General features: G+C 43.1%; 1 protein-coding gene across 1 annotated transcript; it reads left to right on the top strand.

Moving 5' to 3' along the window:
* The first annotated feature begins 1,956 nt into the window (after positions 1-1,956).
* METRNL (meteorin like, glial cell differentiation regulator) lies at positions 1,957-12,133 on the top strand. The gene is made up of 4 exons (XM_069750610.1): positions 1,957-2,290; positions 3,938-4,326; positions 10,771-10,830; positions 11,209-12,133. The coding sequence occupies exons 1-4, from the start codon at positions 2,193-2,195 to the stop codon at positions 11,523-11,525; spliced, it is 864 nt and encodes a 287-aa protein (XP_069606711.1). The 5' UTR covers positions 1,957-2,192; the 3' UTR covers positions 11,526-12,133.
* The last annotated feature ends 15,847 nt before the right edge of the window (positions 12,134-27,980 follow it).

The raw sequence follows: 27,980 nt of genomic DNA on the forward strand, positions 1-27,980 counted from the left end.
CAAATTTCTCCTGTTACCCTTGGGAAAATAAAAAATTGCGGGCTAAAAAATCATTTTTGAGAAGAGAACATTTTTTTTTTTATTTTCATGGCTCTGCGTTATAAACTTCTGTGAAGCACTTGGAGGTTCAAAGTGCTCACCACACATCTAGATTAGTTCCTTTGGGGGTCTAGTTTCCAAAATGGGGTTATTTGTGGGGGATCTCCAATGTATAGGCACACAGGGGCTCTCCAAACGTGACATGGTGTCCGCTAATGATTGGAGCTAATTTTCCATTTAAAAAGCCAAATGGCGTGCCTTCCCTTCCGAGTCCTGCCGTGCGCCCAAACAGTGGTTTACCCCCACATATGGGGTATCAGCGTACTCAGGACAAACTGGACAACAACATTTGGCGTTCAATTTCTCCTATTACCCTTGGCAAAATAGGAAATTCCAGGCTAAAAAAGCATTTTTGAGGAAAGAAAAATTATTTTTTATTTTCATGGCTCTGCATTATAAACTTCTGTGAAGCACCTGGGGGTTTAAAGTGCTCAATATGCATCTAGATAAGTTCCTTGGGGGGTCTAGTTTCCAAAATGGGGTCAATTGTGGGGGAGCTCCAATGTTTAGGCACACATGGGCTCTCCAAACGTGACATGGTGTCCGCTAACAATTGGAGCTAATTTTCCATTCAAAATGTCAAATGGCGTGCCTTCCCTTCCGAGCCCTGCCGTGTGCCCAAACAGTGGTTTACCCCCACATATGAGGTATTAGCGTACTCAGGACAAATTGGACAACAACTTTTGTGGTTCAGTTTCTCCTTATACCATTGGAAAAATAAAGAAATTGTTGCTAAAAGATCATCTTTGTGACTAAAAAGTTAAATGTTCATTTTTTCCTTCCATGTTGCTTCTGCTGCTGTGAAGCACCTGAAGGGTTAATAAACTTCTTGAATGTGGTTTTGTGCACCTTGAGGGGTGCTTTTTTTTAGAATGGTGTCACTTTTGGGTATTTTCAGCCATATAGACCCCTCAAACTGACTTCAAATGTGAGGTGGTCCCTAAAAAAAATGGTTTTGTGTAAATTTCGTTGTAAAAATGAGAAATCGCTGGTCAGATTTTAACCCTTAACTTCCTAGCAAAAAAAAAATTTGTTTCCAAAATTGTGCTGATGTAAAGTAGAAATGTGGGAAATGTTATTTATTAACTATTGTGTGTCACATAACTCTGGTTTAACAGAATAAAAATTCAAAATGTGAAAATTACGAAATTTTCAAAATTTTCGCCAAATTTCCGTTTTTATCACAAATAATCGCAGAATTTATTCACCTAAATTTACCACTAACAAGAAGCCCAATATGTCACGAAAAAACAATCTCAGAACCGCTAGGATCCGTTAAAGCGTTCCTGAGTTATTACCTCATAAAGGGACACTGGTCAGAATTGCAAAAAACGGCCAGGTCACTAAGGTCAAAATAGGCTGGGTCATGAAGGGGTTAAAAGAATTTCTAATAAAAAGATTAATTTTATGGATGGAAGTGCCAGAAAATCCTTTTTCTCGACTTCGTTTTCTATTAGCTTCTATTATAGAACTTGAAAAATGCCTAAAAAATGCATGAAGCAACAAAAAAGGCATGATAAATATATGGTGTAAACGAAAAGGAACTGTGAAGAACAAAAAATTATGTGAAGGAAGTTTAATAAATATATCAATCGATCATTTTTCTGTTCTTCGAGGATCTTCCCCTCCGAACACACTAAGTGCATTCCAGAACAGACTGAAGTCTGTAAGACAGGGCTGTGGTGTTCAGTTTCTTCTAGGGGTGAGTTGTAGAAGAGAGGGTTTCTAGTGTTCAAGAAGTTCAGGAGGAGGTGGTGGCTGTGACCACATCTTTTTTTCAAACACCCCTCTCCTTACCACGCCTCTGATGGGCATGGCCTGTGTGCTCAGTGCAGAGATCTCAGCTTGGAGGTGCTCAGTGTACAGTGAGCTGGCTGTGGAGAAGGCTGTGAAGTTGTGTCTGGGGATTGAGATCTGTTGATCCTAAGTGATGGGGAGAGGAAGTTTGGGAGCTCCTGGGTAAAGTCTACTCTTCTGCACTGGGCAATGTCTGCACATTCTGCTCCTGCTCTTGTCCTTTCTTCCTGGATTATTGCCTCCTAGTGCAGTTTCTTGGATTTATTTTTGCTCTTACTTTGCTGTGACTTGCCATCATGCTAAGGAGTGTCTTCCTCAGCGTCTTTATGGTGATTGTCACGGGCAGAGGGTCTTCATTGCAATATTCCAGTGATATGTGTAATTGGAAAGGAAGGTAAGAAATCTCCAGCCTGAGTTGCATCTCAGTACATTGTATGTTTGTGTTTGACGATAATGTTAGTCTCAGATGGAAAAAAAAGACAAGAAAAGAATTTGCCAACTCCAATTTATTATACCCCCATTTAAATCCTTCTCCATTCAACCCTTCCACTCCCTCCTGCTGAAGGGTCTCAGCTGTAGACTGACCCTTAGATTGAGGAGTGGGAGGTGACACTTTTTTTCCTTTTATCACCTCCATCAAAAATTGCAAGCAAATGCAAACTTCTTGAGAAAGAAGAGTTTGCGTAGAAGAAAACTTTTTAGATTTCTTGACAATTTACACTTTTATAGTTAACTTTTCAAATAGTTACTTGGAGACTACTCCGCCTCTGGGGCTAGTAGTCTCCCTCAATAGGGTGTGATATTATGTAACTATTCCATTGCTACAATGGTGGAACCTATAGACACAAGTTCAGAGAAGTAACAAGTCCGTACCGGACTAACCAGTCCATAAAAGACTGAAGCTTCTCCAAGTCTCTTTTGTGATTTTATAACCTCCAGCTCATTGGAGGCAAAAGGTTCTGTGTGGTATTTTCAGCTCAAGGTTGGAGGATTGTAAAAGACAGCTGATTATCAGATGTTCAGCTCATATAATGGATCTTATTGTGCACACTTAATAAAGGAGAAGAAAGCAGATTTTTTTTTCTCTTTTCCTCCGAACTGTCAATTTTAATTTCTAAGATCAGGCAGTGGGTGGCATTTTCCGAGAAATTAGTTAGAACTTAGTGACAGAAATTAAGTGACACATAAAAAAATAACTATTTCCTCCCTCCACTGCCACTTTCATCAGTATTTTTTCTTGTTTCAGTTTTTAATTTGTTGCAGTTAAATTCCTATTTTCTTTGACATTTTTAAAAAGATCTTAGAATTTTAATTTGAAATTAAATGTGAATTTTAGATTTACTGACTCTTCAAACCCATAATTATGGTCAAAAATAGATTCCCTTATCATGGGTCACCAAGCACTGGTGACTGTGTATACATAATGGAATTGCCTGGGGGATGGGGAGGTCTTCAAGTGAAGATTGTGTGCAAAGTTTCTGTAGTCAAAATGTTTTTTTTTTGGGGGGTGGGGGTAGTATATACTCTAAAATTAACTTTTTTTTAAACCCTGGTATGATAATACATTCTAAAATTATCATTAAAAACTGTAAGTCACACTAAAAATGTAAATTAATTCAAACTAATATTGCGTTTCCTTAACCTACACCAATGTTGCAGAGGCATGAGGTGCTGTGTACCTCACTTGTGCTTGCCAAGGTTTTACTTTGTATATTGATTATCTCTGGTTTAATCTGCACCTGAAACTTTACAGAGGTACAACTGTCTCCAGTGAAACCTCTGCCCCGTAACATCAGTCTCTTAGGATTCCCTCTGGGTAAATTGGAATATCATGAAAAGACAGCAAAACAAATACCTTAACCCACTATATTCCAATTCTAATAACTTTTTTTTTATTGTTTTTTGTTACATAGTTACGTAGGTTGAATAAAGACCTATGTCCATCGAGTTCAACCTTTCTCCACCATCTGTACTTTGTTTTTTTTTGTATTTTTTTCCCCACATGTGTAATAATCTTTATCTTTTTTTTTTCTCTCTCTAGTGGACTGACCCACGAGAGCCACAAGAAGGACGTGGAACAAGTCTACCTGCGATGCTCAGAAGGTTCGGTGGAATGGCTTTACCCCACGGGGGCGCTCATCGTCAACTTGCGACCGAACACCTTCACGTCAAGCTCCCAGCACTTCACTGTTTGTATCAAACTTTTCACAGGCTCCAAAGGAGCTAATATTTATTTGGAAAAAACTGGAGAACTCAAGCTTTTAGTCAAGGATGGGGACAGTCAACCCCCAAAGGTCCACTGCTTTAGTTTGGACCAAGGAGGCTTGTTCATTGAAGCGACGCCCCAGTTGGACATTAGTCGTAAAATCACTGGCTTCCAGTATGAACTTATAAGCCAGAGGACGCTCTCGGATTTGCACGCCGTTTCTGGTAAGGATAAAAGTTGAAAGAAACCAAACAACCTACAAAGTTTAATTCGCCCTTTGTCGTCCAGAAATTGTTTTGCTCTTTGTTGTAATACTCTTACTTGCTGCTAGGTGGCACTATGGGAAGCTGGAAAGCCTAGATCAATGTTTTTGTTGCAAGAACTTTTTGGTGAAATTTCAGATTTTTATTTTTTCAAATATACCTAGCCAATAACTGAGCAATTCTGTTTATTCTAGAATATGGCAACATTCTAGCATATCCTTTACTGCTACATTTCCCCAATAGGGAGAAAATAGTCCATTTTATAGCTGTATGCCTTCAGTTTAATTGGTAATTGGTGTTTTTTGTGCAGTTTGCTTACTAAGCCTATAACAATACTCTAGCAGTGTAATTGTAGTTCCACCACCTGATTGACTCTCTTACTAATGGTGATGACATCATCAGTTGAGTCTTAAACGCTAGACTCTGATTGGCCCACACTTATGACTTGCTCCATTAACTAGCCACTTATCCCCATTTAATTGCCAGTGATGCTGTTTACAGCACGGCCTACACCCAGTTCTCAAATACCATAATAGTAGTAATTTAGGCTTGCAGAGTGTGAGCGCAGACCTCAGCAGGTTGATTATTCTAAGTGGTGAGTGTGTGGCAGAACCTGCCGAGCGTCTGGTAGTAATTTTCAGGATCTAAACAAAACAAATGGGGTGTGCCTCCCCAGCTTGCTCGACACGCCCTAGGTTAAGAACATGATGTGACATTTTTAGTGAAGGGCGCAGGAATGACAACCTGGTTGTTCACGGTTGAGTAGTTGCTTCTGATTTGTAACTTGAGTGTTCTAGCCAAAAAATTCTAAATACAATTCTCTTTTTTTTTTTTCCATTTTATAATTTAAATTTTTTTAGTTGTGCCTTAAAAGTCCAATACATATATCTACCTGATCTTGCTACTATATTTTAGCTGTAGCAGCAGCGCCCCTAATGGCCAGTTGTGGAATTGCTTAATTTTTTTTTTTATGGACTGAAGTAGCATCCAATGTTCTCAGATATAGGGTAAATGTTATTTAGTAACACTACAAGTCACAAATTATTAATCTAAGGAAAATAAGCGACCTTTGGAAGTGAAGGACGGTTATCCTAGTCTGGCTATGCTTGTGCCTTGAGGCATTTCTACATGGAAACTTATTAGTAATACATTACTGAGTAACTTATTAACCTGATGGTGGAAAATTGCTTATGTTCCTTTTTTTGAACCGAGGAAATGGTTCAAATTAGGGTTTGCTTTGGATTTTTATGGTCTGGTAGAGTCAATAGGAATGAGCTATCTCTCCCCTCCCCCTCCTAACCTCCACCTCCTCCTCCTCCTGTCTTAAAAGTGACAAAGTGTTTTTTTTTATCGAGTTTCCTGGAGAAAGAAAGACAGATGTATTGTGAAAAGCTAATCTAAGGAAAGTTAAAAAGAAAAGAAAATTCAAAACTAAAAAAAATCTAAAAAAAATAAAGTGCAATAGCAATCCCTACTGGCCTTGATGATGTACTTCACCCCCTTTATGAAAAAAAATAGTAATTATCTACATCCATTATAATAAGGTACACTAGGGAGGAAAACCCTGCCCAAAACTTGGAACTTGGATCTGAGCGTACACTTAATTGCACAATGCCAACCGGAGACTCTTAAAGGCCCACCACAGCAGTTGCCAGTGTGCTTATTAGACAATGTTTTTTCTCCTTTTTTGAGTGCCCCCTTTTTTCTGAAATGAAATCTTATCTTGATTGAATCTGGTGACCTCCAGCCAGTGAATATATTATCTGGAAGGAGCAACCAACTTGATAATAATCTTAATTTCCTTCCTTCTTGTGGCAGGTCTTCAACTCTTTAATCCATGGAAAGCCCAAAAAATTACCTTGACCATTTTTTTTATACGAAGAGGGTGTGTGGGGGGGGGGAAATAATGAAGAAATTTTTTTTGTAATGCCCAACTAGGGGAAAGGGGGTTTATATACATTGTAAGCAAGGTTACCCACATGAATAGGGGGTCTTTAGTGAATAGTTGCTAATCCCTTATTGTGATGATTGTAGAGGTAATTAATATACAATTGTACATTCTTGTGGCTTCTTCTGGGGCATTGTCTAGACCGAAAGAGGATTTGCTTCCAATTGTAATGTTAACTACTATGAGACCAAATGAAAAAAATTCAAGAGGGCCTCCACCCTCCCCCACTTGGTAGTTGTGTACCTAGAGAGGTCATCCAGGAAGACATGCAGTCCTCCAAGATGAGACTTGACCCTTCTTATTGGGTAATTTGTAGAATTAAAGTTGTGTTTTGGTTTTCTCAAACTTGCTCTTTTTGGCAGGGCTTAGTCATGTCTGTGGAGCCGGTCAGACAAATGCGAGCAAAGTGAAATTTAATACCTTTTGCTTGTCCATCAGCTTTTGACCTTTGCTCTTGAATGGGCCCAATTCTACATGCTCGGATGATCCATATGTCCATGTTTTTCGAAGTGTATGTTCTTTTTGTGTCTGACTAGCTTCAGCGCACACAAATTTGTAAGAAAATGGCCCATTCCTTGGTAGACTGCTCATGAATTGCGGCCTCATTGGTTTCCCTCTTTTAAGATTTCAATGGCCATAATCCGTCAGGTGCTCATAGGGGCAGCTTGGGTTAAGCCACAAAACTCCTTTGGTGTTAGAGGAATCTGTCAGCTTTCTGTATTCCTCTAATCCTCCTCTTCTACTGTGTAATCGGACTTGTCTGGTCCTGGGGTCATGATTTCTCCTCAGGTTGGTTCAGCCGAATGCATCTTCTCTAGTCATGTCAAGGCAAATTAGTGCAGAGTGTGGACGAATGGTTTCTGAGCCGGTAGACCCCTTTCTGGCCTCCGAATGCTATATCGGCAATTTCTCTGTAGAAGACGTTTGGGACAAAAACAAATTTCTTAGTATTTTGATTTAGATTATTCTTTACAACTTTGAAGCGCTGCCGAGAATATGGTAATGTTTCCTATGGTAGCATTGAACTCTTGTGTTTTTGGTGACTCTTTCACATGAATAGTGAGTGCAGCTCTAGAGTATAATACAAGATGTAACTCAGGATCCGTACAGGATAAGTAATGTAATGTATGTACACTGTGACTGCACCAGCAGATTAGTGAGTGCAGCTCTGGAGTATAATACAGGATGTAACTCAGGATCCGTACAGGATAAGTAATGTAATGTATGTACACAGTGACTCCACCAGCAGAATAGTGAGTGCAGCTCTGGGGTATAATACAGCATGTAACTCAGGATCAGTACAGGATCAGTAATGTATGTACACAGTGACTGCACCAGCAGAATAGTGAGTGCAGCTCTGGATTATAATACAGGATGTAACACAGGATAAGTAATGTAATGTATGAACACAGTGACTGCACCAGCAGAATAGATAGTGAGTGCAGCTCTGGAGTATAATACAGGATGTAACACAGGATCAGTACAGGATAAGTAATGTAATGTATGGACAGAGTGACTGCACCAGCAGAATAGTGAGTGCAGCTCTGGAGTATAGTACAGGACATAGGAGAAGTGTTGTGTTTATGCCATGACTCAGCTTTTTTGTTTCTTAAATGTCAAATGAGACAGGACAGTCATTGAGTCTTTTTTTACAACAAGTGTGGTCCACTGTCAGCATTACCGTGCTCCTCTTGACAACCTAAAGATCAGAGGGCAAGTTTCTTGTAGCAGCTGGAACTTGCAAAAAATGCTGTAATTACATCTCCTGGGCCGAGCAGCGATTAGAGGTCTGCACGGGGCTTTGCGGAAGGGACCGCTTCAGGTTACCTAAGGATACAGTCAGGATCTTTTTAAATAGTTTCCCTGTAGGTTTTGGCAGCTGACCTGCACAATGGCGGTATTATCGGGCCAATCGTTTAATTACAGTCCCATGAGTTTTCGGGAGATGCAATAAAACTCTGCTCTTTTCAATGTCATGAATAGAGGCTTGTTAAGATAACCCCAAGTGGAGAATTTAGCCACTTCCAGTGGAAATTTGCATGATGCCACTCCAACACAAATATTTTTGCTTCAGACCGTCCGTTTCTTCCTAACTGGAAGTGGGCAACCGATACAGCTGGGCTACTGAGTAGGTGAACCTTCAGATCTGCCCAAGAATTGGGTACAGGCATGGAGCCACCTTGTTTAATCAAACTATATTTTTTGGGGATCGTTGACTGGTGCCAAATCTTAGAAGTGGTGGTTTGAAGCCAGTGCAGAAGGGTATTAGTTTTTGACTATTCGCATTTTATGAACTTGGGCTATGAAGGAGCTTCTAAACTGGCCTTTAGGCATGTTATTCCGAGGTGGACTCTTGACACAAAAAAATGGCCTCCAATGCTCACACGACAGGTGTTTTTCTCCTGAATTGACGCATAGTTACAGTTAAGAAGAGCAAGTGGATAACAACACCCCCCAAGGGCCGATCAGTCAGACCTTTATTGACACAGCTATGGGTTTTGGAGCATAAGTTGAGCTTCAAGTCCTCAGGGCTCAGCCACTTGTGATTTTAATTGAGCAGCAACCTTGAGGAGGGCGAGTCACAACGTGCAATTTTTTGGGGGAACCTGCTCAGGTCTTAATCACCCGTGAATAATTGAATAACATTTTTCCCACACTGTCTTGTCACCCTCTGTCATTAAATAAATTTATAATTTAATGGTTTTTTTTTTCCCCCAATAATCTGTCACCCACATGCAAACACTCGCAGCGGAGGTGTCAGAAAGTATTTATGGTTCCCTCAGCAAGTACCTGCCCACAGCCCGGATCCTGTGTAATCCGGTCAGGTCGTGTACCATAAAGCGCTTCCATTGTCAGGTGACTGACATAGCTCGCATGATTTCACAACGTAATCTCCGCAATTTACTTTAGAGGCCAAGGTGATAATCTAGAGGAGAATGTAAGAAACTGAGAGAATAATACCGCCGAGTAAACAATGGACCTAAAGGGCAACTGCATTCACCATTGATCATTCGTGTTTCATGACAAAAACTTTTTTTTTTTCAATTATCTAAATTTTTTAATTTTAGCAGAAATGTTATTTTTTTTACTTTTTTCTTTTTTTTAGCCTATGCATTTTTTTAATGCAGTTTGCATGATATTCCATAAGAGGAGCTTTCTCCGATACTCTGTTGTAGAGATGAGAGAATTAGTTTGTGGATCAATTTTTCACAACTAAATTTAGATTTGCCAGAACCCATATTTAATATTTAGCTCGAATAAAGAAAAATGGAGCCACTTTGCATGTTTCTTTTTAGGCCCGGCATGAGATTTCCACCCCCCCAAAAAAAAAAAAAAAAAAATAGACCTCCTATTTTGGCACTACAGCTCCCCACCCTGTCGCCCGCATGGCCACTTCTTACTCCGGTATTCACTTCTGTCTTCCGTCCCTTTGGAACTTCAGCTGCTGGCTAGGCCATAACATGCAAAGACGCTTGCCTTAGCATCCCGCTAGAGGCCTTGTGAGCGCGGAAGTTGATGAAAGAGGGAAGAAAAGACTGAAACCGGAGGGAGAAAGGTAGCCAGTGGAGTACCAGAAAAGTCTACCGGGCGGGGAGCTGAGGTGCTACAATCGATGTCTTCTCTACTATACTTTACATACAAGAAAAGTGTGGGATTAAAAGAGACAACCTCTCCAATAGCATTACTGGCTCTACGAAACAAGTTGTCACACTTTAAACGTTTTTAGCCGAGTACGTGACAAAAAAAGCAAAATTTTTAACTGACTTTAATTTTTCTTTAAAGGGAATCCGTCAGTAGGATCAACCCGCCTAAGCCGTCTATATGATCATGTAGGTCATATGAAGCTGACTAAAATGATACCTTGATATCTGCGATCTGATGTTTTATTCTAGAGTAATCTATGTTTTTCTTAATATGTAAATGAGCTGCGGGCTGGACATAAATCCTCTAAAGATCATGTCCGGCCCATAGATCTTAACAGTTCATTTACATATTAATAAAAACGTGGATTTATCTGGAATAAAACATCAGATCGCAGATATGGAGGTATCATTTTACTCAGCTTCCTATGACCTGCATGCTCATATAGACGGCTTAGGGGGTTGATCCTACTGACAGATTCCCTTTAATATATGAACCTTTTACATTATTTTTTTAATCTGATTTGTAAAACTCTGCGATTATTGTCGCCTTGTCCCAGTATTGTAAGTTTGTGTAATGGGACAATGGGGAGCTTGTGCTGCATCCCGGTTTGGGCAAACATAACTCGCATCAATCGGTCCCTTTTTTTTCTCTCCAAATTTTGTGATTGTTTTGAGGCTCCATCCCAGAATTCCACTTTCTGAGCTGTGAAATACAATGCGGAATAAGGAGGAATTTTGCTGCGGCGGCAAACTATAATGAAAGAGCTTATTATTTCATATCCACTCATCTCGCCTGTTTATTTTTCTTTCCAGATCCCTGTCGGCCGTGCAGCGACACAGAGGTCCTTTTAGCTGTGTGCATTAGTGACTTTGGTGAGTATCTCAAGATTTTTTTACTTGAATTTTTCTAACATCTGACATCCTCTACGCCAGTGGTGTCAAACTGCATTCCTCGAGGGCTGCAAACAGGTCATGTTTTCAGGATTTCCTTGTACTGCACAGGTGATAATTTAATCACCTACACAAATAATGAGTTGGTGATTAAATTATCACCTGTGCAGTACAAGGAAATCCTGAAAACATGACCTGTTAGCAGCCCTCGAGGAATGCAGTTTGACACCCCTGCTCTACGCTTTAATAGTGTAACCAATGTGATTAAACTGGGCTGTAGTGTAAGGAGGACAGAGCTGAAAATATTCCTTAAAAATCCATATCTAATTTTCCGATTAATGTGAATTTTTGTCTTTTCAGTGGTCAAAGGTTCCATCTCGGAGGTTGCGACCGACGCCGAGCTACAGGAATCCATCATCAATATTTCAGTCGATAAACTTTATAGACAGAAAACGAAGATATTTCAACCTAGCAGTGAAGGTCACGGCTGGGAAGGACATATTAAGACGCCGCTGGAATGTGGCGTGAAAGCCGGTTCGGGGGACTTCCTTTTTACCGGTCGCATGCACTTTGGGGAGCCCCGACTTGGATGTGCGCCCCGATATAGGGATTTCCAAAGGATATATCAAGAAGCAAAAAATAAGGGACTTAACCCTTGTGACATCATCACAGACTGAACAACGTCATTGCCTCGTCTGGAAAAACAGATGGACTTTCAGAAGTTGGGACTGGCCGACAACCAGTACGGAAATACTCTGAAGGATTTATAGTGGTGGTCAGACTGAAGAGGGGGCCCCAACACTGCCAGGTCCCACCACCAAAACCAGCGGACACTGTTACACTAACGTGTTGGGAGGTACGAGCTGCGCCGCACAAGATGCCATTTTTTTTTTTAAGTCTTACTGAAAACCTAAATTATTTTAAAATTTTTATATTTTTTTTTTAAAGGACTTAAGTCTTAAGAAGAAGAAACTGCCGTTTCTAACGGTCTCAACGTGGGCGTAGCAAGTCGGCGGTCGGCATGCCGGCTGTGTGTAAATGGCGTGAATGTGGACAATGTTTTCTTTTTTTTTATAACATGCTTTGTAAAAAAGCTCGGTGTAAATTTTCTTTGAGAATGTTTCTTATGAAAGAAATGACTGAAGATGATCTTTGTTTTTTTTTTGTTTGTTTTTTTATTGTACAATCGTGGTCTGCCATTTTGCACAGGCTGCCGAATTGTTGGGATATTTTTTTTTTTTTTTTTTTTAAGTTCCAGTAAAATAAAAAACGCTCTGGAATTTAATTTATATTTTGTCTCCTTTTTACAAGAGTTTCTATACCCATAGCTTTTGTTGTGAAACATAAAAGGCATAATGGAGCGTATGGACATTCTATCGGAACAGAGAGCTGTTATGTATGTGGTTGCCGAATCGGAATGGGTGATGTAATACCACATTTCTCCTCTAGTGGTCACTGCAGGAAAAATGTGCAGTTAGCTGAAGCTTTTCTCTGGCGATCACTTGTGATTTCACCTGAATCCACTAATCCTGAATTAGAGAAGTGTTTCCCAATGTCCACACAAGACAAGCCCTTTCAAAATAAAACTAAACATAGAAACAAATCTTTAAACCAGAAATCTAATCGCCATCACTGCAGCTTTGTCTGTATAATTTTCAATCCATCCTGCTCTGAACAAAGGGTAAACCTCCTGCTGATCTATTCAGGCTTTAGCTTTTAGCCTGCTTATCCTCTGCCCTTTTTTTGTAAGGGGTGGGGCTAGGCAGTCTTGCTCTACAGGGGAGAAGCTCCTGCTGCAGTCAGCTATCTGGTAGGAGAGGGGTCATGGATACCAAGTAATGTGTCATTTCCATGGAGGATGACTACTTTTCTTCTTTTTCACCCCACTACTGATAAAATAATCTTGAAACCCATTTCTTAAGGTACCTTCACACTCAGCGACGCTGCAGCGATACCGACAACGATGTCGATCGCTGCAGCGTCGCTGTTTGGTCGCTGGAGAGCTGTCACACAGACAGCTCTCCAGCGACCAACGATCCCGAAGTCCCCGGGTAACCAGGGTAAACATCGGGTTTCTAAGCGCAGGGTCGCGCTTAGTAACCCGATGTTTACCCTGGTTACCAGCGTAAAAGTAAAAAAAAAAAAACACTACATACTTACCTACCACTGTCTGTCCCCGGCGCTGTGCTTCTCTGCACTCCTCCTGCACTGGCTGTGAGCACAGCGGCCAGAAAGCAGAGCGGTGACGTCACCGCTCTGCTTTCCGGCTGACCGACGCTCACAGCCAGTGCAGGAGGAGTGCAGAGAGGCACAGCGCCGGGGACAGACAGTGGTAGGTAAGTATGTAGTGTTTGTTTTTTTACTTTTACGCTGGTAACCAGCGGCCCTGCGTTTAGTAACCCGATGTTTACCCTGGTTACCAGTGAAGACATCGCTGGATCGGTGTCACACACGCCGATCCAGCGATGTCTGCAGGGAGTCCAGCGACGAAATAAAGTTCTGGACTTTCCTCAGCGACCAACGATCTCCCAGCAGGGGCCTGATCGTTGGTCGCTGTCACACATAACGATTTCCTTAACGATATCGTTGCTACGTCACAAAAAGCAGCAATATCGTTAACGATATCGTTATGTGTGAAGGTACCTTTACATTTGGACTGCTCATAGTGGACAACCCCTCTGGGCAGAGACCTTTTTAGGCCGGCGTCACACTTGCGAGTGGAATGCGAGAAACTCGCATCAATACCCGGCACTGCCGCTGGCACTCGGGACCGGAGCGTGCGGTTGCATGTATTTCTGTGTAGCTCGTGCGAGTTTCTCGCATTGCACTCGCAATTGTGACACCGGCCTTAAATGAACACTAGACCTAGAATTGAATATATACAATAAGCCATAAATCCCTCACTGACTTTCTGGTTCATACAAAACATGCAGTAGACTACAGGCGCCATACACATTAGATGACTATTAGCCAAATGACACTTCGGTGATCATTCAGCTAACTATCATCTCGGCTGCCTCTGCCGTATGCAAGAGCTCTTGTTCGGTTGTGCTCTCTGTGAGAAAGCAGCCAGATGACACATTGGCCTGCGGCTTATCTTTGAGAGAACAAAGCGATCCGAAATTGGACATGTCCGGTCGACCGCTCCCTCAACAGTCAATCGTCTGATGCCCCCATACACATTAGATCGTTGGCTGAACTAGTTAATAAGTCTGTGTGTGAGAGCCATTATCGTCTTGTAGAAATCCTACAGAGAACAAAACTCGTGATTATCAGTTCCATCTATAGTTCATGGTAGGCTACACCCCAACCCTAACAACCAAGGAGTGACGCTTAGCAATCTTTGGTTTTACTGTAGATAGGACAGAGAGGAGAGGCACCTGCTGCAGCAAATTTTCTTCAAGTTAGAAATAGGATAGTGAGGAGAAGAGATGGATGCCATGCAATGTGTTATTTCCATGGAGTACTTGTTTCCTTAGCAGAGACTCCTGCATTTTCAATTGGATTATGGTGGCAGAACCATCTAACAGATGAGTTGACCATGTTTGCCAAGATTCGACCTATGATGCACCAGCTGAAGAGGAAAGCTCCATGGATAACCAAACAATGCTCATATGACTTCATGGTAGATTTTGAGCCCTCTCCATGAGTTGCTATACCTCACCTCCTTTCCATGTTGTATCTTTCTGCATAGTCATATACAGTTTTCTTGCAGAGCTCCTGTCTATAGATACACTAGGTGACAACAGCAGATGGTTCTCAACCATACTGTATGACAGGGAAGTCTTTGTAATTTACCCCAGATGCTCAATGCCAGTGGGGTGCCAGCAAGCTGCTGTCTTAGCCAGGTTATTTAGGTAAAGGGCTCTCATTGCCTATAACCTGCTGAGTTCATGCGAGTCCCTGATGGTGACACAGACATCTCATTCCTCCTCATCTCTAGCTAGGTACCAAAGAATACACCTTCCAGAGACTGGTGTGAGAGCTGGTTGAAATATGGCAGTTGCTGGTAAAAAATACTTGTAGACAGCATTAAAATGTCTGCCAGAGCCGGTGAGGGGAGTGAGGAGGAGTTCTAACCAGGGCAGCAGTTTCCGCACAAGCTTGTGGCTTCGAACAGTCAGCCTTGAATACAGAGTCCTTTTTCTTGTGGGACTGTTTCTTAATTTCCAGTTAATCATTTTTAATCCACAGTAAATCAATGAGAACAGATGAGAGAATTGAGAACTCGGGACGGCTCCTTCCTGTCAGTGATGTCAGTGTAGAAGAAAGGCCCCATTGTATGGTGACATCGCTCCAGAAATAACACTCAAAATGCCAAGGAATGTGCATAGTTATGTGTCTAATGTGGTGTGTGTGTTAGTAATTGCAGTTGTGTGTCTGTAGTTGTGTGCATATGTCTATGTATCTGTAGGTATGTCTGTAGTTATTTGCGTCTGTAGTTGTTTGTGCCTGTAGTTTTGTATGAAGGGGTGTGTGAACATGCATCTGGAGCGTTGTGTGTCTGTATCTGTGTACATCTATAGCTGCCTTTGTAGTCAGGGGTGTAACTGCAATAAGTGCAGGGTTTGCAATCGCACCCGATCCCAGGTGCCTAAGTGGCTCAAAAAAGTCCCTTTGTCCTGTATATATAAAAAAAATACTATTATGTACTTGCCATAATTGGGGGCCTTGTTGTAGATTTGCATTGGGGTCCATGAGATTCAAGTTGTGCCACTGTTTGTAGTGCTGTGTGTAATTCTGTGAACATATCAGGGAAAACTCACACCTCTGATGAAGGGTGCGTGGGTGTTTCAGGTGCCTGTGCCTGTAGTTTATGCAGTTGTGTATGTGCATGCCTTTGAAAGTTTGTGAAATCTGAGTCTGTAGTTTTTCTGGTTGTGTGTTTGTAGCATTGTGCATCTGTGGTTGTATCTGTAGCGGTGTGGGTATGTGATTCTGTGAGCCCATCAGGGAAACTCAAATTAAAAAAATTCTGATGAAGGGTCCTTCAGGTGTGTGTGCATGTGCCTGTTGTTTTGTGCAGTTGTATATGTAGGTGTGCTCAGGCGTTCTCTGCACATCTGTGTCTAGTTTGTGTGTGCGTGTATGTGTGATTGCATGAATACTTTAGGGAATACTCCTACCTCACACTTTTGTTAAAAGGTCTTATGGTTGGGTGTGTAAGCCAGTAGCTGTGTGTGCGCGCCTGTAGTTTTCTGCTATTGTGTATGTAGGTGTGTGTGCGCAGACATCTGATGTTTTTGCGCATCTGTGTCTGTAGTTGTATATGTTGTTGTGTGTCGTTTTGTGTGTGCATTGTTATATGAATACTTTAGAGAATACTCCTACCTTACACCTCTGATGAAAAGTCTTACAGTTGTGTGCATGAGCCTGTAGCTGTGTGTGCACGCCTGTTGTTTTGTGTGATTGTGTATGTAGGAGTTTTTGCGCAGACTTCTAGAGTTTTGTATGCATCTGCGTCTCCAGTTGTGTGTGTGTGTGGTTCTGCGAATTACTTTGGAAAATACTTCTACCTTACCCATCTGATGAAAGGTCTTACAGTTGTGTGTGTCTGACATTGTGTGTGCACTGGTAGTTATATGCAGTTGTGTATGTGATTTTGTGTCGGTAGGTGTTTGTGTGTTTCTGCGAATACTTCTGCCTCACACCTCTGATGAAATGTCTTACAGTTGTTTTGTGCAGTTGTATATGTGGTTTTGTGTATGTGTAGTTGTGTGAATACTTTGAGAATACTCTAACCTTACACCTCTGATGAAAGGTCTTATGGCTGTTTGTATGTGTGTTGTAGTTTTGTGCCATTGTGTATGTAGGTGTGTGCGCAGATATCTAGAGTTTTGTGTGCATCTGTGTCTGCAGTTCTATATGTGGTTGTGTGTGTGGTTGTATGAATACTTTAGGGAATACTCGTACCTCACACCTCTGATGAGAGGTCTTATGGTTGTTTGTGTGTTTGCTTTCATTTTGCGCAGTTGTGTGTGAAGGTGTGTGTGTGTCTGTGTGCATCTGTATCTGCAGTTGCATATATGGTTGTGTGTCTGAAATTGTGTGTGGTCATGTAAATACTTTATGGAATATTCCCACCTCACATGTCTGATGAAGGGTCCTAAAATTGTGTCACTGGCTGTGTATGTAATTTTTGTTCTGTGTGTTGCTGCGGCTGTGTATGTGCGTCTGTTGTCTGACAAAATCGGGGAACGCTCCCACCACACACCTGTGATGAAGGGTGTGATGAGATGTGAACAGATCTTACATGTAACCTCCCTGCTGTGTGTATGATGCTTGTACTTTTAGTATTATTGTACTGTGACCAGGGCTGCCACTAGGAATTTCGGGGCCCCATACTGGAAAAATTTTCGGGCCCCCTTGAGACTCCGCCCAGGCTCCACACCAGCTCTGCCTCCACCCTTCGAATCTTCCACAGTCCCAGCACACACTCTTGGAAAAACTCAACTTCACCACCACGTCCTCATCAATCAGATAAAAAGCCAGCAGCTTTTGTTGGGACCAAAATAATTTTTAAGCTGACACCACTACACGATAGACTATTTTGGCCGGATCCATGACCACACCATGACCAGACCACATATTACCACCACATAGTGACTGAATACTACAATGCTGATCACTAATTAAAAAAAAAAAAAAAGCAATACTAAGTGACATTATATAGGAGCTCTGTATATAGTGTACAGTGTACAGGTAATACAGTGATCACCAGTGACATTATACACAGGAGCTCTGTATATAGTGTATAGTGTCAGTGTACAGGTAATACAGTGATTACCGGTGACATTATACACAGGAGCTCTATATATAGTGTCAGTGTACAGGTAATGCAGTGATCACCAGTAACATTATACACAGGAGCTCTGTATATACAGTGTCAGTGTACAGAAAATATAGTGATCACTGACGACATTATACACAGGAGCTCTGTACAGAGTATACAGTGTATAGTATCAGTGTACAGGTAACACACTGACTCACCAGTGATGTCTCTAGCTGAAGTCCTTCATCTTTGCTTTTCTTTTTCATGCATCATAGGCCGTCATCATTTCTTCCAGCCAGGACTCATCTCTGCATAAAATAACAGTTACCTAGAGCACGGCTTCCAGAGCACATTCCCCTCTTTTTCCCTTTTTCCTACACATCTGAATAGAGATGTGCACCCACCATCTACTATATAATTGTCTAAGGGTCACTTCCGTATTTCTGTCCATCTGTCTGTCTGTCACGGATATTCATTGGTCGCAGCCTCTGTCTGTCATGGAAATCCAAGTCGCTGATTGGTCGCGGCAAAACAGCCACGACCAATCAGCGACGGGCACAGTCCGGTGGCAAAATGGCCGCTCCTTCCTCCCCGCAGTCAGTGCCCACTCCATAATCCCCTCCAGTCAGCGCTCACACAGGGTTAATGGCAGCGCTAACGGACCGTGTTATGCCGCGGTGTTACGCACTCCGTTAATGCTGCTATTTACCCTGTGTGAACAACTTTTTACTATTGATGCTGCCTATGTAGCTGCCTATGTCAAGAGTGCATTGCGATCTCGCGAGATGATGACGTAGCGGTCTCACGAGACCGCTACGTCATCATCTCGCGAGACCGCAATGCATGGAGAGGTCACCGGAGCATTGCGAGGAGCGGTAAAGGCCTTTCATCTCGCGAGATCGCAATGCACTCTTGAGACCTGAGCGCGCGAGGAGCATCGGTAACCGCTTTGCCATGATCCGGGGGCCAACGGAAGGTGAGTATATAACTATTTTTTATTTTAATAATTTTTTTTTAACAGGGATATGATTCCCACATTGCTATATACTGCGTGGGCTGTGCAATATACTACGTGGGCTGTGCAATATACTACGTGGGCTGTGCAATATACTACGTGGCCTGTGCTATATACTACGTGGGCTGTGCAATATACTACGTGGCTGTGCAATATACTACGTGGGCTGTGCAATAGGCTGTGCAATATACTGCATGGGCTGTGCAATATACTACGTGACCTGTGCAATATACTACGTGGGCTGTGCAATATACAGGTCCTTCTCAAAAAATTAGCATATAGTGTTAAATTTCATTATTTACCATAATGTAATGATTACAATTAAACTTTCATATATTATAGATTCATTATCCACCAACTGAAATTTGTCAGGTCTTTTAATTGTTTTAATACTGATGATTTTGGCATACAACTCCTGATAACCCAAAAAACCTGTCTCAATAAATTAGCATATTTCACCCATCCAATCAAATAAAAGTGTTTTTTAATAACAAACAAAAAAACCATCAAATAATAATGTTCAGTTATGCACTCAATACTTGGTCGGGAATCCTTTGGCAGAAATGACTGCTTCAATGCGGCGTGGCATGGATGCAATCAGCCTGTGACACTGCTGAGATGTTATGGAGGCCCAGGATGCTTCAATAGCGGCCTTAAGCTCATCCAGAGTGTTGGGTCTTGCGTCTCTCAACTTTCTCTTCACAATATCCCACAGATTCTCTATGGGGTTCAGGTCAGGAGAGTTGGCAGGCCAATTGAGCACAGTAATACCATGGTCAGTAAACCATTTACCAGTGGTTTTGGCACTGTGAGCAGGTGCCAGGTCGTGCTGAAAAATGAAATCTTCATCTCCATAAAGCATTTCAGCCGATGGAAGCATGAAGTGCTCCAAAATCTCCTGATAGCTAGCTGCATTGACCCTGCCCTTGATGAAACACAGTGGACCAACACCAGCAGCTGACATGGCACCCCACACCATCACTGACTGTGGGTACTTGACACTGGACTTCAGGCATTTTGGCATTTCCTTCTCCCCAGTCTTCCTCCAGACTCTGGCACCTTGATTTCCGAATGACATGCAAAATTTGCTTTCATCAGAAAAAAGTACTTGGGACCACTTAGCAACAGTCCAGTGCTGCTTCTCTGTAGCCAATTTCGGCACCTGTAGCCCATTTCCTGCACACGCCTGTGCACGGTGGCTCTGGATGTTTCCACACCAGACTCAGTCCACTGCTTCCTCAGGTTCCCCAAGGTCTGGAATCGGTCCTTCTCCACAATCTTCCTCAGGGTCCGGTCTCCTCTTCTCGTTGTACAGCGTTTTCTGCCACATTGTTTCCTTCCAACAGACTTACCATTGAGGTGCCTTGATACAGCACTCTGGGAACAGCCTATTTGTTGAGAAATTTCTTTCTGGGTCTTACCCTCTTGCTTGAGGGTGTCAATGATGGCCTTCTTGACATCTGTCAGGTCGCTAGTCTTACCCATGATGGGGGTTTTGAGTAATGAACCAGGCAGGGAGTTTATAAAAGCCTCAGGTATCTTTTGCATGTGTTTAGAGTTAATTTGTTGATTCAGAAGATTAGGGTAATAGGTCGTTTAGAGAACCTTTTCTTGATATGCTAATTTATTGAGACAGGTTTTTTGGGTTATCAGGAGTTGTATGCCAAAATCATCAGTATTAAAACAATAAAAGACGTGACAAATTTCAGTTGGTGGATAATGAATCTATAATATATGAAAGTTTAATTGTAATCATTACATTATGGTAAATAATGAAATTTAACACTATATGCTAATTTTTTGAGAAGGACCTGTACTACGTGGGCTGTGCAATATACTACATGGGCTGTGCAATATACTATGTGGGCTATTATATACTACTAGATTGTGGCCCGATTCTAACGCATCGGGTATTCTAGAATATGCATGTCCCCGTAGTATATGGACAATGATGATTCCAGAATTCGCGGCAGACTGTGCCCGTCGCTGATTGGTCGAGGCAACCTTTATGACATCATCGTCGCCATGGCAACCATTAAGACATCTACGTCGATACTGTGCCCATCGCTGATTGGTCGAGGCGAATTCGCGGCAGACTGTGCCCGTCGCTGATTGGTCGAGGCAACCTTTATGACATCATCGTCGCCATGCTGTGCCCGTCGCTGACTGGTCGAGGCCTGGTGGCCTCGACCAATCAGAGACGCGGGATTTCCAGGACAGACAGACAGACAGACGGAAAAACCCTTAGGCAATTATATATATAGATGTGGCTGTGCTATATACTACGTGGCCAGCAGCGAACAATCAGCGACAGGCGCAGTCCGGATCCGACTCCTGTGTATTCAATGTTTTATTCTAAAATCTTCATAAATAAACTACATACATATTCTAGAATACCCAATGCGTTAGAATCGGGCTACCATCTAGTTAATACATAATTGGTTTGTAATGCAACCCACCCTTCCAAATATAAATTATAATACGCCACTGGGCCCCTTCTAGCTGTATATAGCCACTTCCCCCACCTAATACATTTATCATCACCTGTACTCTTTCCCCCATTTAATTACCAGTCACTGCATACTCAATGTGCCTCCCGCTCCCCCGACTCATTATATTTACATAGCCCTTCTGCCCCAATTCATTGTCATGTCTTCTCTCTCCCACCCTCTATTCATTATCAACAGCTCTACCCCCACATTCAATACATCTTTACTCCCCCACCCTCAAAATTCATTATTATTTGCTCTCCCGATCATCATTTGCTCTCCCCACCCCCCCACCTTCAATTCATTTGCTGTCCCACTTCCCTCACTCTCAATTCATCATTTGCTGCAGTCTCCCGTCCCCTCCCCCACTTCATCATGTGCAGTCCCCCTCCTCCCACTTCATCATGTGCAGTCCCCTTCCCCCACTTCATCATGTGCAGTCCCCTTTACCCCATGTCATCCTTTGCAGTTCCTTTTAACCCCCCACATCATCATGTGCAGTCCCCCTCTAACCCCCCACATCATGTGCAGTCCCCCTTTAACTCCCCACATCATCATGTGCAGTCCCCCTTTAACCCCCCTCCCCATATCATCATGTGCAGTCCCCTTTTAACCCCCCACATCATCATGCGCAGTCCCCCTTTAACCCCCCTCTCCACATCATGTGTGGTCCCCCTTAAGCCCTCACATTATGTGCAGTCCCCCTTTAACCACCCCACATCATAATGTGCAGCCCCCTTTAATCCCCCTCCCTACATCATCATGTGCAGTCTCCGTTTAACCCCCACATCATCATGTGCAGTCCACCTTTAACCACCCCACATCATGTGCAGTCCCCCTTTAACCCCCCACATCATCATGTGCAGTCCCCCTTACTCCTTCCCCGTCATCATGTGCAGTCCCCCTTACTCCTTTCCCATCATCATGTGCAATTCCTCCTCCTCCCCTCACCCATTTAATTCATTTTGTACAGAAAACAAAAAAGTTTTGTATACTTACCTCACAGTCGCTCCCCAGCAGCGCCGCTCTACCTCCATCATCCGGTACATGTCGAGCGGCGTGCACCGTCACCTGACAGGAAGTATACTGAAGATAGAGGGAGCAGGAGCTGCGCAGCCATCAAGGTAGGACCGCCATGCACAGCTCCAGGAAAGCTCCCGGGCCCCAGCACGGACGTGTGTGCCGCAGCGCGCACCACTTTGCTGCATGATGGGGCCTGATGAACAGTAGAACATAAGCAGGGCCCCGGACCTGCGGGCCCCTCTGTGTACTGCTGTTCACCGGGCCCGATACAGCAGTAAGGGCAGTAATGCCCTGATGGCGGCCCTGACTCTGACTCTCCCGGGTCCAGAAGGTTCCCGGGAAAAAAAAGGAGATCTTCCGGCATCGACGGACACAGACTAAAAAGGACCCCTGTGCAAGAACAGCAGATGAGACCTTTGCAGTTTAATAGCTCATCATAGTGCAAAATTCCACCTGCTTTGGAGGTGGTAAAGGACCCATTAACTCTTGGGCCCCTGTGCGGCTGCACAGGTTGCCAACAATATATCCACTCCTGGCTCCTGGATTCCTGCAGTAATTGGCAAATCTTCCCGACTACACAGAAGCCTCCGCAAATGCGCCTGACAGCAGGATAGGTTCATGTACATGGTGCTGGGATGCCCCCTGAGTGATTTGCTTTCCACCATTGCTCCTTCCCTTGCATTGAAGATAAAAGCAAGTTTTGCAGAATGTACATGAGCGGCTGTGAATTTTATGAATGGTGCGTTCTTCATGTTCTGATTGAGGCTACAATGTAATGGTGTATAGCGTAAAAATAATCTGTAGGAAGGTTCAGGTTGGAGGCAGCATGCCTTAAGGCCCCTTCACATTAAGCGACGCTGCAGCGATACCGACAACGATCCGGATCGCTGCAGCGTCGCTGTTTGGTCGCTGGAGAGCTGTCACACAGACCGCTCTCCAGCGACCAACGATGCCGGTAACCAGGGTAAACATCGGGTAACTAAGCGCAGGGCCGCGCTTAGTAACCCGATGTTTACCCTGGTTACCATGCTAAAAGTAAAAAACAAACAAACAGTACATACTTACCTACAGCCGTCTGTCCTCCAGCGCTGCGCTCTGCTTCTCTGCTCTCCTCCTGTACTGTCTGGGAGCCGGAAAGCAGAGCGGTGACGTCACCGCTCTGCTTTCCGGCTCACAGCCAGTACAGGAGGAGTGCAGAGCACAGCGCTGGAGCACAGACAGCGGTAGGTAAGTATGTACTGTTTGTTTTTTTTTACTTTTAGCATGGTAACCAGGGTAAACATCGGGTTACTAAGCGCGGCCCTGCGCTTAGTTACCCGATGTTTACCCTGGTTACCAGTGAAGACATCGCTGGATCGGTGTCACACACGCCGATCCAGCGATGTCCACGGGAGATCCAGCGACGAAATAAAGTTCTGGACTTTATTCAGCGACCAACGATCTCCCAGCAGGGGCCTGATCGTTGGTCGCTGTCACACATAACGATTTCATTAACGATATCGTTGCTACGTCACAAATAGCAACGATATCGTTAACGATATCGTTATGTGTGAAGGTACCTTTAGGAATGAAGGGTTGGGGGAGGGATGGAGGAAGCCGAAGAAGTATAGGAATGAACCACCTGCTGACCGCATTGTCTGCAAGAAAGAAGTCACTGGACCTTATAGCAAAACCTTCTCCTCCCCCAGTGCTGGGAGAAAGGGCATGGCCATGTTGTGTCGAATGCAGGACACTGTCCTCTTGTATTTGGAGTGTTATGTTCTTGTGTTTATAGAGTCACAACACATTGGTGGCTGTTGTGTGTTTCAGGGAAGAAGTCATCTTGGGTCTTAAGCATAGAGTCAAGACATGGTCTTCTCTATATAGAAGGAGAGTAGATATAGCCATCTGTGATCTGCATAGTGGAGGCTGATATATAAAAGTAGGCACCAGATGGACCCAATCTGGGGCACAAAATGATGCCATGCAAGCTAAGAAATCAGACCTGGACATCTTATTCCCTACAAGAGAGAAAATAAGACTCAGCCATCTTGGTAGGAGGTACTACAAGATAGGAAAGGAGAGCTAGAAATCCTGTGCATTTCAGTTTAGGAAAAAAGACCTTGACGTATTATGGCCTGCAAGCTAATAAACTAGATTGGGTCATCTAACGCCCTGCAAGCTAACCATCAGCTTAAGCATTTAAGGCCCTCTCAGCTAGGAAACTAGACCCGGATAACTTGTTCAACAAGAACTGGCCATCTAATGCCTCGAAAGTCAGAAAACCATACGTGGCCATTTTGTCCTACAAGATAGTTAAGTATACCTGGACATGTTCTGTCATAAAGATTAGTAAACCAGACTTGGACATCTCATGGCCTGCTAACTAGGGCTGACTGGCCATTTACTGTCCTGCAGGCCAAGAGACTAAACCTGGCCATCTTATGCTCTGCATGCTGGGAAACCAGACTTGGACATACAGAACTATGCCCTGCAAGCTGGGAAACCAGTTAAGATCATCTAATGCCCTGCAAGCAAACAATCAGGTTTGAGCATTCAATGCCCAATGAGCTTGGAAACTAGACCTAGACATCTTCTACAACAAAGCTCAGGCCTTCTAATGCCTTGAAAACCATAAAACCATATCCTGTTATAGTGTGCCCTGCAACTAGTACACTAGACTTGGACATGTTCTGCCATAAAGATTAGAAAACCAGACCTGGCCATCTCATGGACTGCTAACTAAGGATGACTGGCCATTTAATGTCCTGCAGGCTAGGAAACCAAATATGGACATATTATGTCCTGCAAGGTAGAAAGCCAGACCTGGACCTATTAAGCCCTGCAAAGTAGGAAACCAGACCTGGACATATTATGCCTTAAAGTTTAGGAAACCTGATCTGGCCATCTCAGACTGCAAATTAGGCCTTATTACCATCTTATGTCCTGCAAGCTAGGAGACCAAACCTGGTCATATTATGCCCTGCAAAGTGGGAAACCAGACCAGGCCAAATTATGCCCTGCAAGCTAGGAGACAAAACCAGGCCATATTATGCCCTGAAATCTACTAAATCAGACCTAGCCATATTATGTCCTGCAAGCTAGGAGACCTAACCAGGTCATATTATGCCTTGCAATCTAGGAGACCAGACCTGGCCATATTATTTCCTGCAATCTAGGAGACCAGACCTGGCAATATTAAGCCCTGCAATCTAGGAGACCAGACCTGGTCATATTATGCCCTGCAAGCTAGGAGACCAGACCTGGTCATATTATGCCCTGCAATCTAGGAGACCAGACCTGACCATATTATGCCCTGCAGTCTAGAAGACCAGACCTGGCCATATTATGCCCTGAAATCTAGGAGAACAGACCTGGTCATATTATGCCATGCTAGGAGACCAGACCTGGCCACATTATGCTCTGCAAGCAAGGAGACCAGATCTGGTCATATTATGCTCTGCAAGCTGAGAAACCAGACCCAGCTATCTTGCCCTCTTTTATGCTAACCACACAATCATTTTTTCCACATTAGAAGTAGACGCTGGATTTCTGCTCTTTATGGTAATCCTCTAAAAATATATACCTTGAAAACTGAAACTTTCCAGGCAGAAAAACAAAGTGGTGGCCAGGAATGTACCAATCCTTCCAATCATAAAAGTTCATTACCCTTCATGATGACTTTTCTTGAGCATTCATTTATTCGCCAGGACATTTTCCAGACCTGACTGCTACTTATGTCAGTATTTATGAAGTGAGGCCCAGATGTGCGGCCCGCCTAATGTTTCTTTTTAATAATAGGTACTGTGTAGGGCTACTGTTCCTAATTTGCCACGTGCTTAGCTAATGCTAAAAACTGTTGCGATCATGCTCGCCTAGGAATTTTGTATAGCATTTTGAGGCAAGAAACTCAAAATGTCTCTGTTTTTCCCTAAAGATGCTGTTCCTTTCAAAATTACTCAATAGACCATTAAGCTGTCCTCTATTTGGCAAATATTCGGGAATTGAATTGCAATCTCCATTAGTTAGAGAGATATTTGAAAGATCCTGTAATTTGTTAATCTGGAAATGCTGATTCTTTTGTATTTTATATTAAAGGGATATTCTATCGTCACCTATCCACCGAAGAGAAGAAAGTTATTAGAGCTACTGGGAGTCCAACCATTCTTCAGAATTGTTTCCCGGTGTCCCTTGTTTCTCTCTTTCTCATGAATGCAAGGCCACGATCAGGAGGAGTGGAATGAAGCATCAGGTTGCACATGCAACCTGCTGTTTAATTTTAAATCTATGATGATAGCAGAACATACACTGAACATGGCTATCTTCACAGCACCATAGTTTTTGAATGGGCTGGTATGGCACGTGTGCAAATGGCCACTGCTTTTAACATGCAAGATTGGAGCCAGGGGATAACAGGGGACGTAAGTCTCCATTTATGGTGTTAAGATAGGGTCCCAGAAGTTGATTAGTGATCATTTTTGCAGATCAGAAAACTTATGTATTGTATTGGCATATCCACTTCCAACCCTGCTCAAATCCTCCTGGCCACAGTCTGGCAAAAGAAAAAAATGGAGACGTGCCAAAGATAGCCAAACACAGTGCTACACTATCAATATTAAAGACTTGGAGCGGAGCTGCCGGGCGCATGCACAGCCAGACTCCACCTGGCCATTGTCTTCCAGCTAAGGTAGAACCAGTTCCGAATGGCAGCCTTCTCCTACCACTCCACACTAGGTCTACACTGTTTAGGATGCAAAGATAGCCAATAGCACTGCTGTATTTCACTATCTTCGTCAGTGACTTACAGTTTGAATCGTGCTGCGGGGTGTATGTGCAACTAGATGATCCATTCAATTCCCTCTGGCCATGATCTTACAATTAGGGTAGAACCATCAGGATCTTTTTTACCTGACCGATACGCTCTACATCTAAAGCGTTGAGGAAAGAAAGATAGCCAAATGCGGTGCTATGCATAGCTATCTTGGTCAGTGCCGTAACAGTGCTGTTGCCATAATCTCCTAATAGGGGGAGGGGGGTGTTTGGATGGGGGGGTCCTCCACTGGCCCCCGCTATAAAGGGTTCTTTGTGCGTAGAGATGGCCCTTATCAGCAAGCAAAGGGCAGAACAATATTAACCCTGGGCTAAAAATAAGGACATAATGAGCAAGTATCAAAATGTGATGCAATGCACAAACAGTGATAAGTGTCTGTGGCCCCTGTCTTGATAAAGGTAGAGCAGATAATTGTCATAGATTTACATGGGGATGGATGGAAAAATAGTGGGTCCCAAGGTCAGTGGGCCCTGGAGTGTAGTGGGTCGCTGGAGTGCCAGGGGTCCGGTGCAGCCATCAACACTGACTGATGGTTGCTGTGGATTGGGCCATATTGGTCTCCAAGTCTTGGGAGTGAGGTCCACAATCTAAATTCCCTATGTACCTGTGCCTTTGGAGTACTGAGCTAGTTTGCATATTTTTTTCCCATGGAGCACTGCCTTGAAATTGGTCAATAATTGGGTCTCTTCCATCATGGAAACAATGGAAGAGAAAGTACAAAAATCAGCAGATTTAACCCTGGGAGTCCAGTTTATTTTTGTGCGTTATTCTTTTATGTTTTGTGATGTTTTGTTGCATTGTTTTCTATCGTGCAACGTTCTGTATAGTGTTTTATTGTATTACTACACATTGTACGTAAGAAATTATATTGTACTAGATGGTGGCCCGATTCTAACGCATCGGGTATTCTAGAATATGCATGTCCATGTAGTATATTGCACAGCCCACGTAGTATATTGCCCAGCCACGTAGTATATTGTACAACCACGTAGTATATTGCCCAGCCACATAGTATATTGCACA

Source organism: Ranitomeya imitator, chromosome 2 (genome assembly GCF_032444005.1).
Source record: "Ranitomeya imitator isolate aRanImi1 chromosome 2, aRanImi1.pri, whole genome shotgun sequence".
In the NCBI taxonomy this organism is placed as follows: domain Eukaryota; kingdom Metazoa; phylum Chordata; class Amphibia; order Anura; family Dendrobatidae; genus Ranitomeya; species Ranitomeya imitator.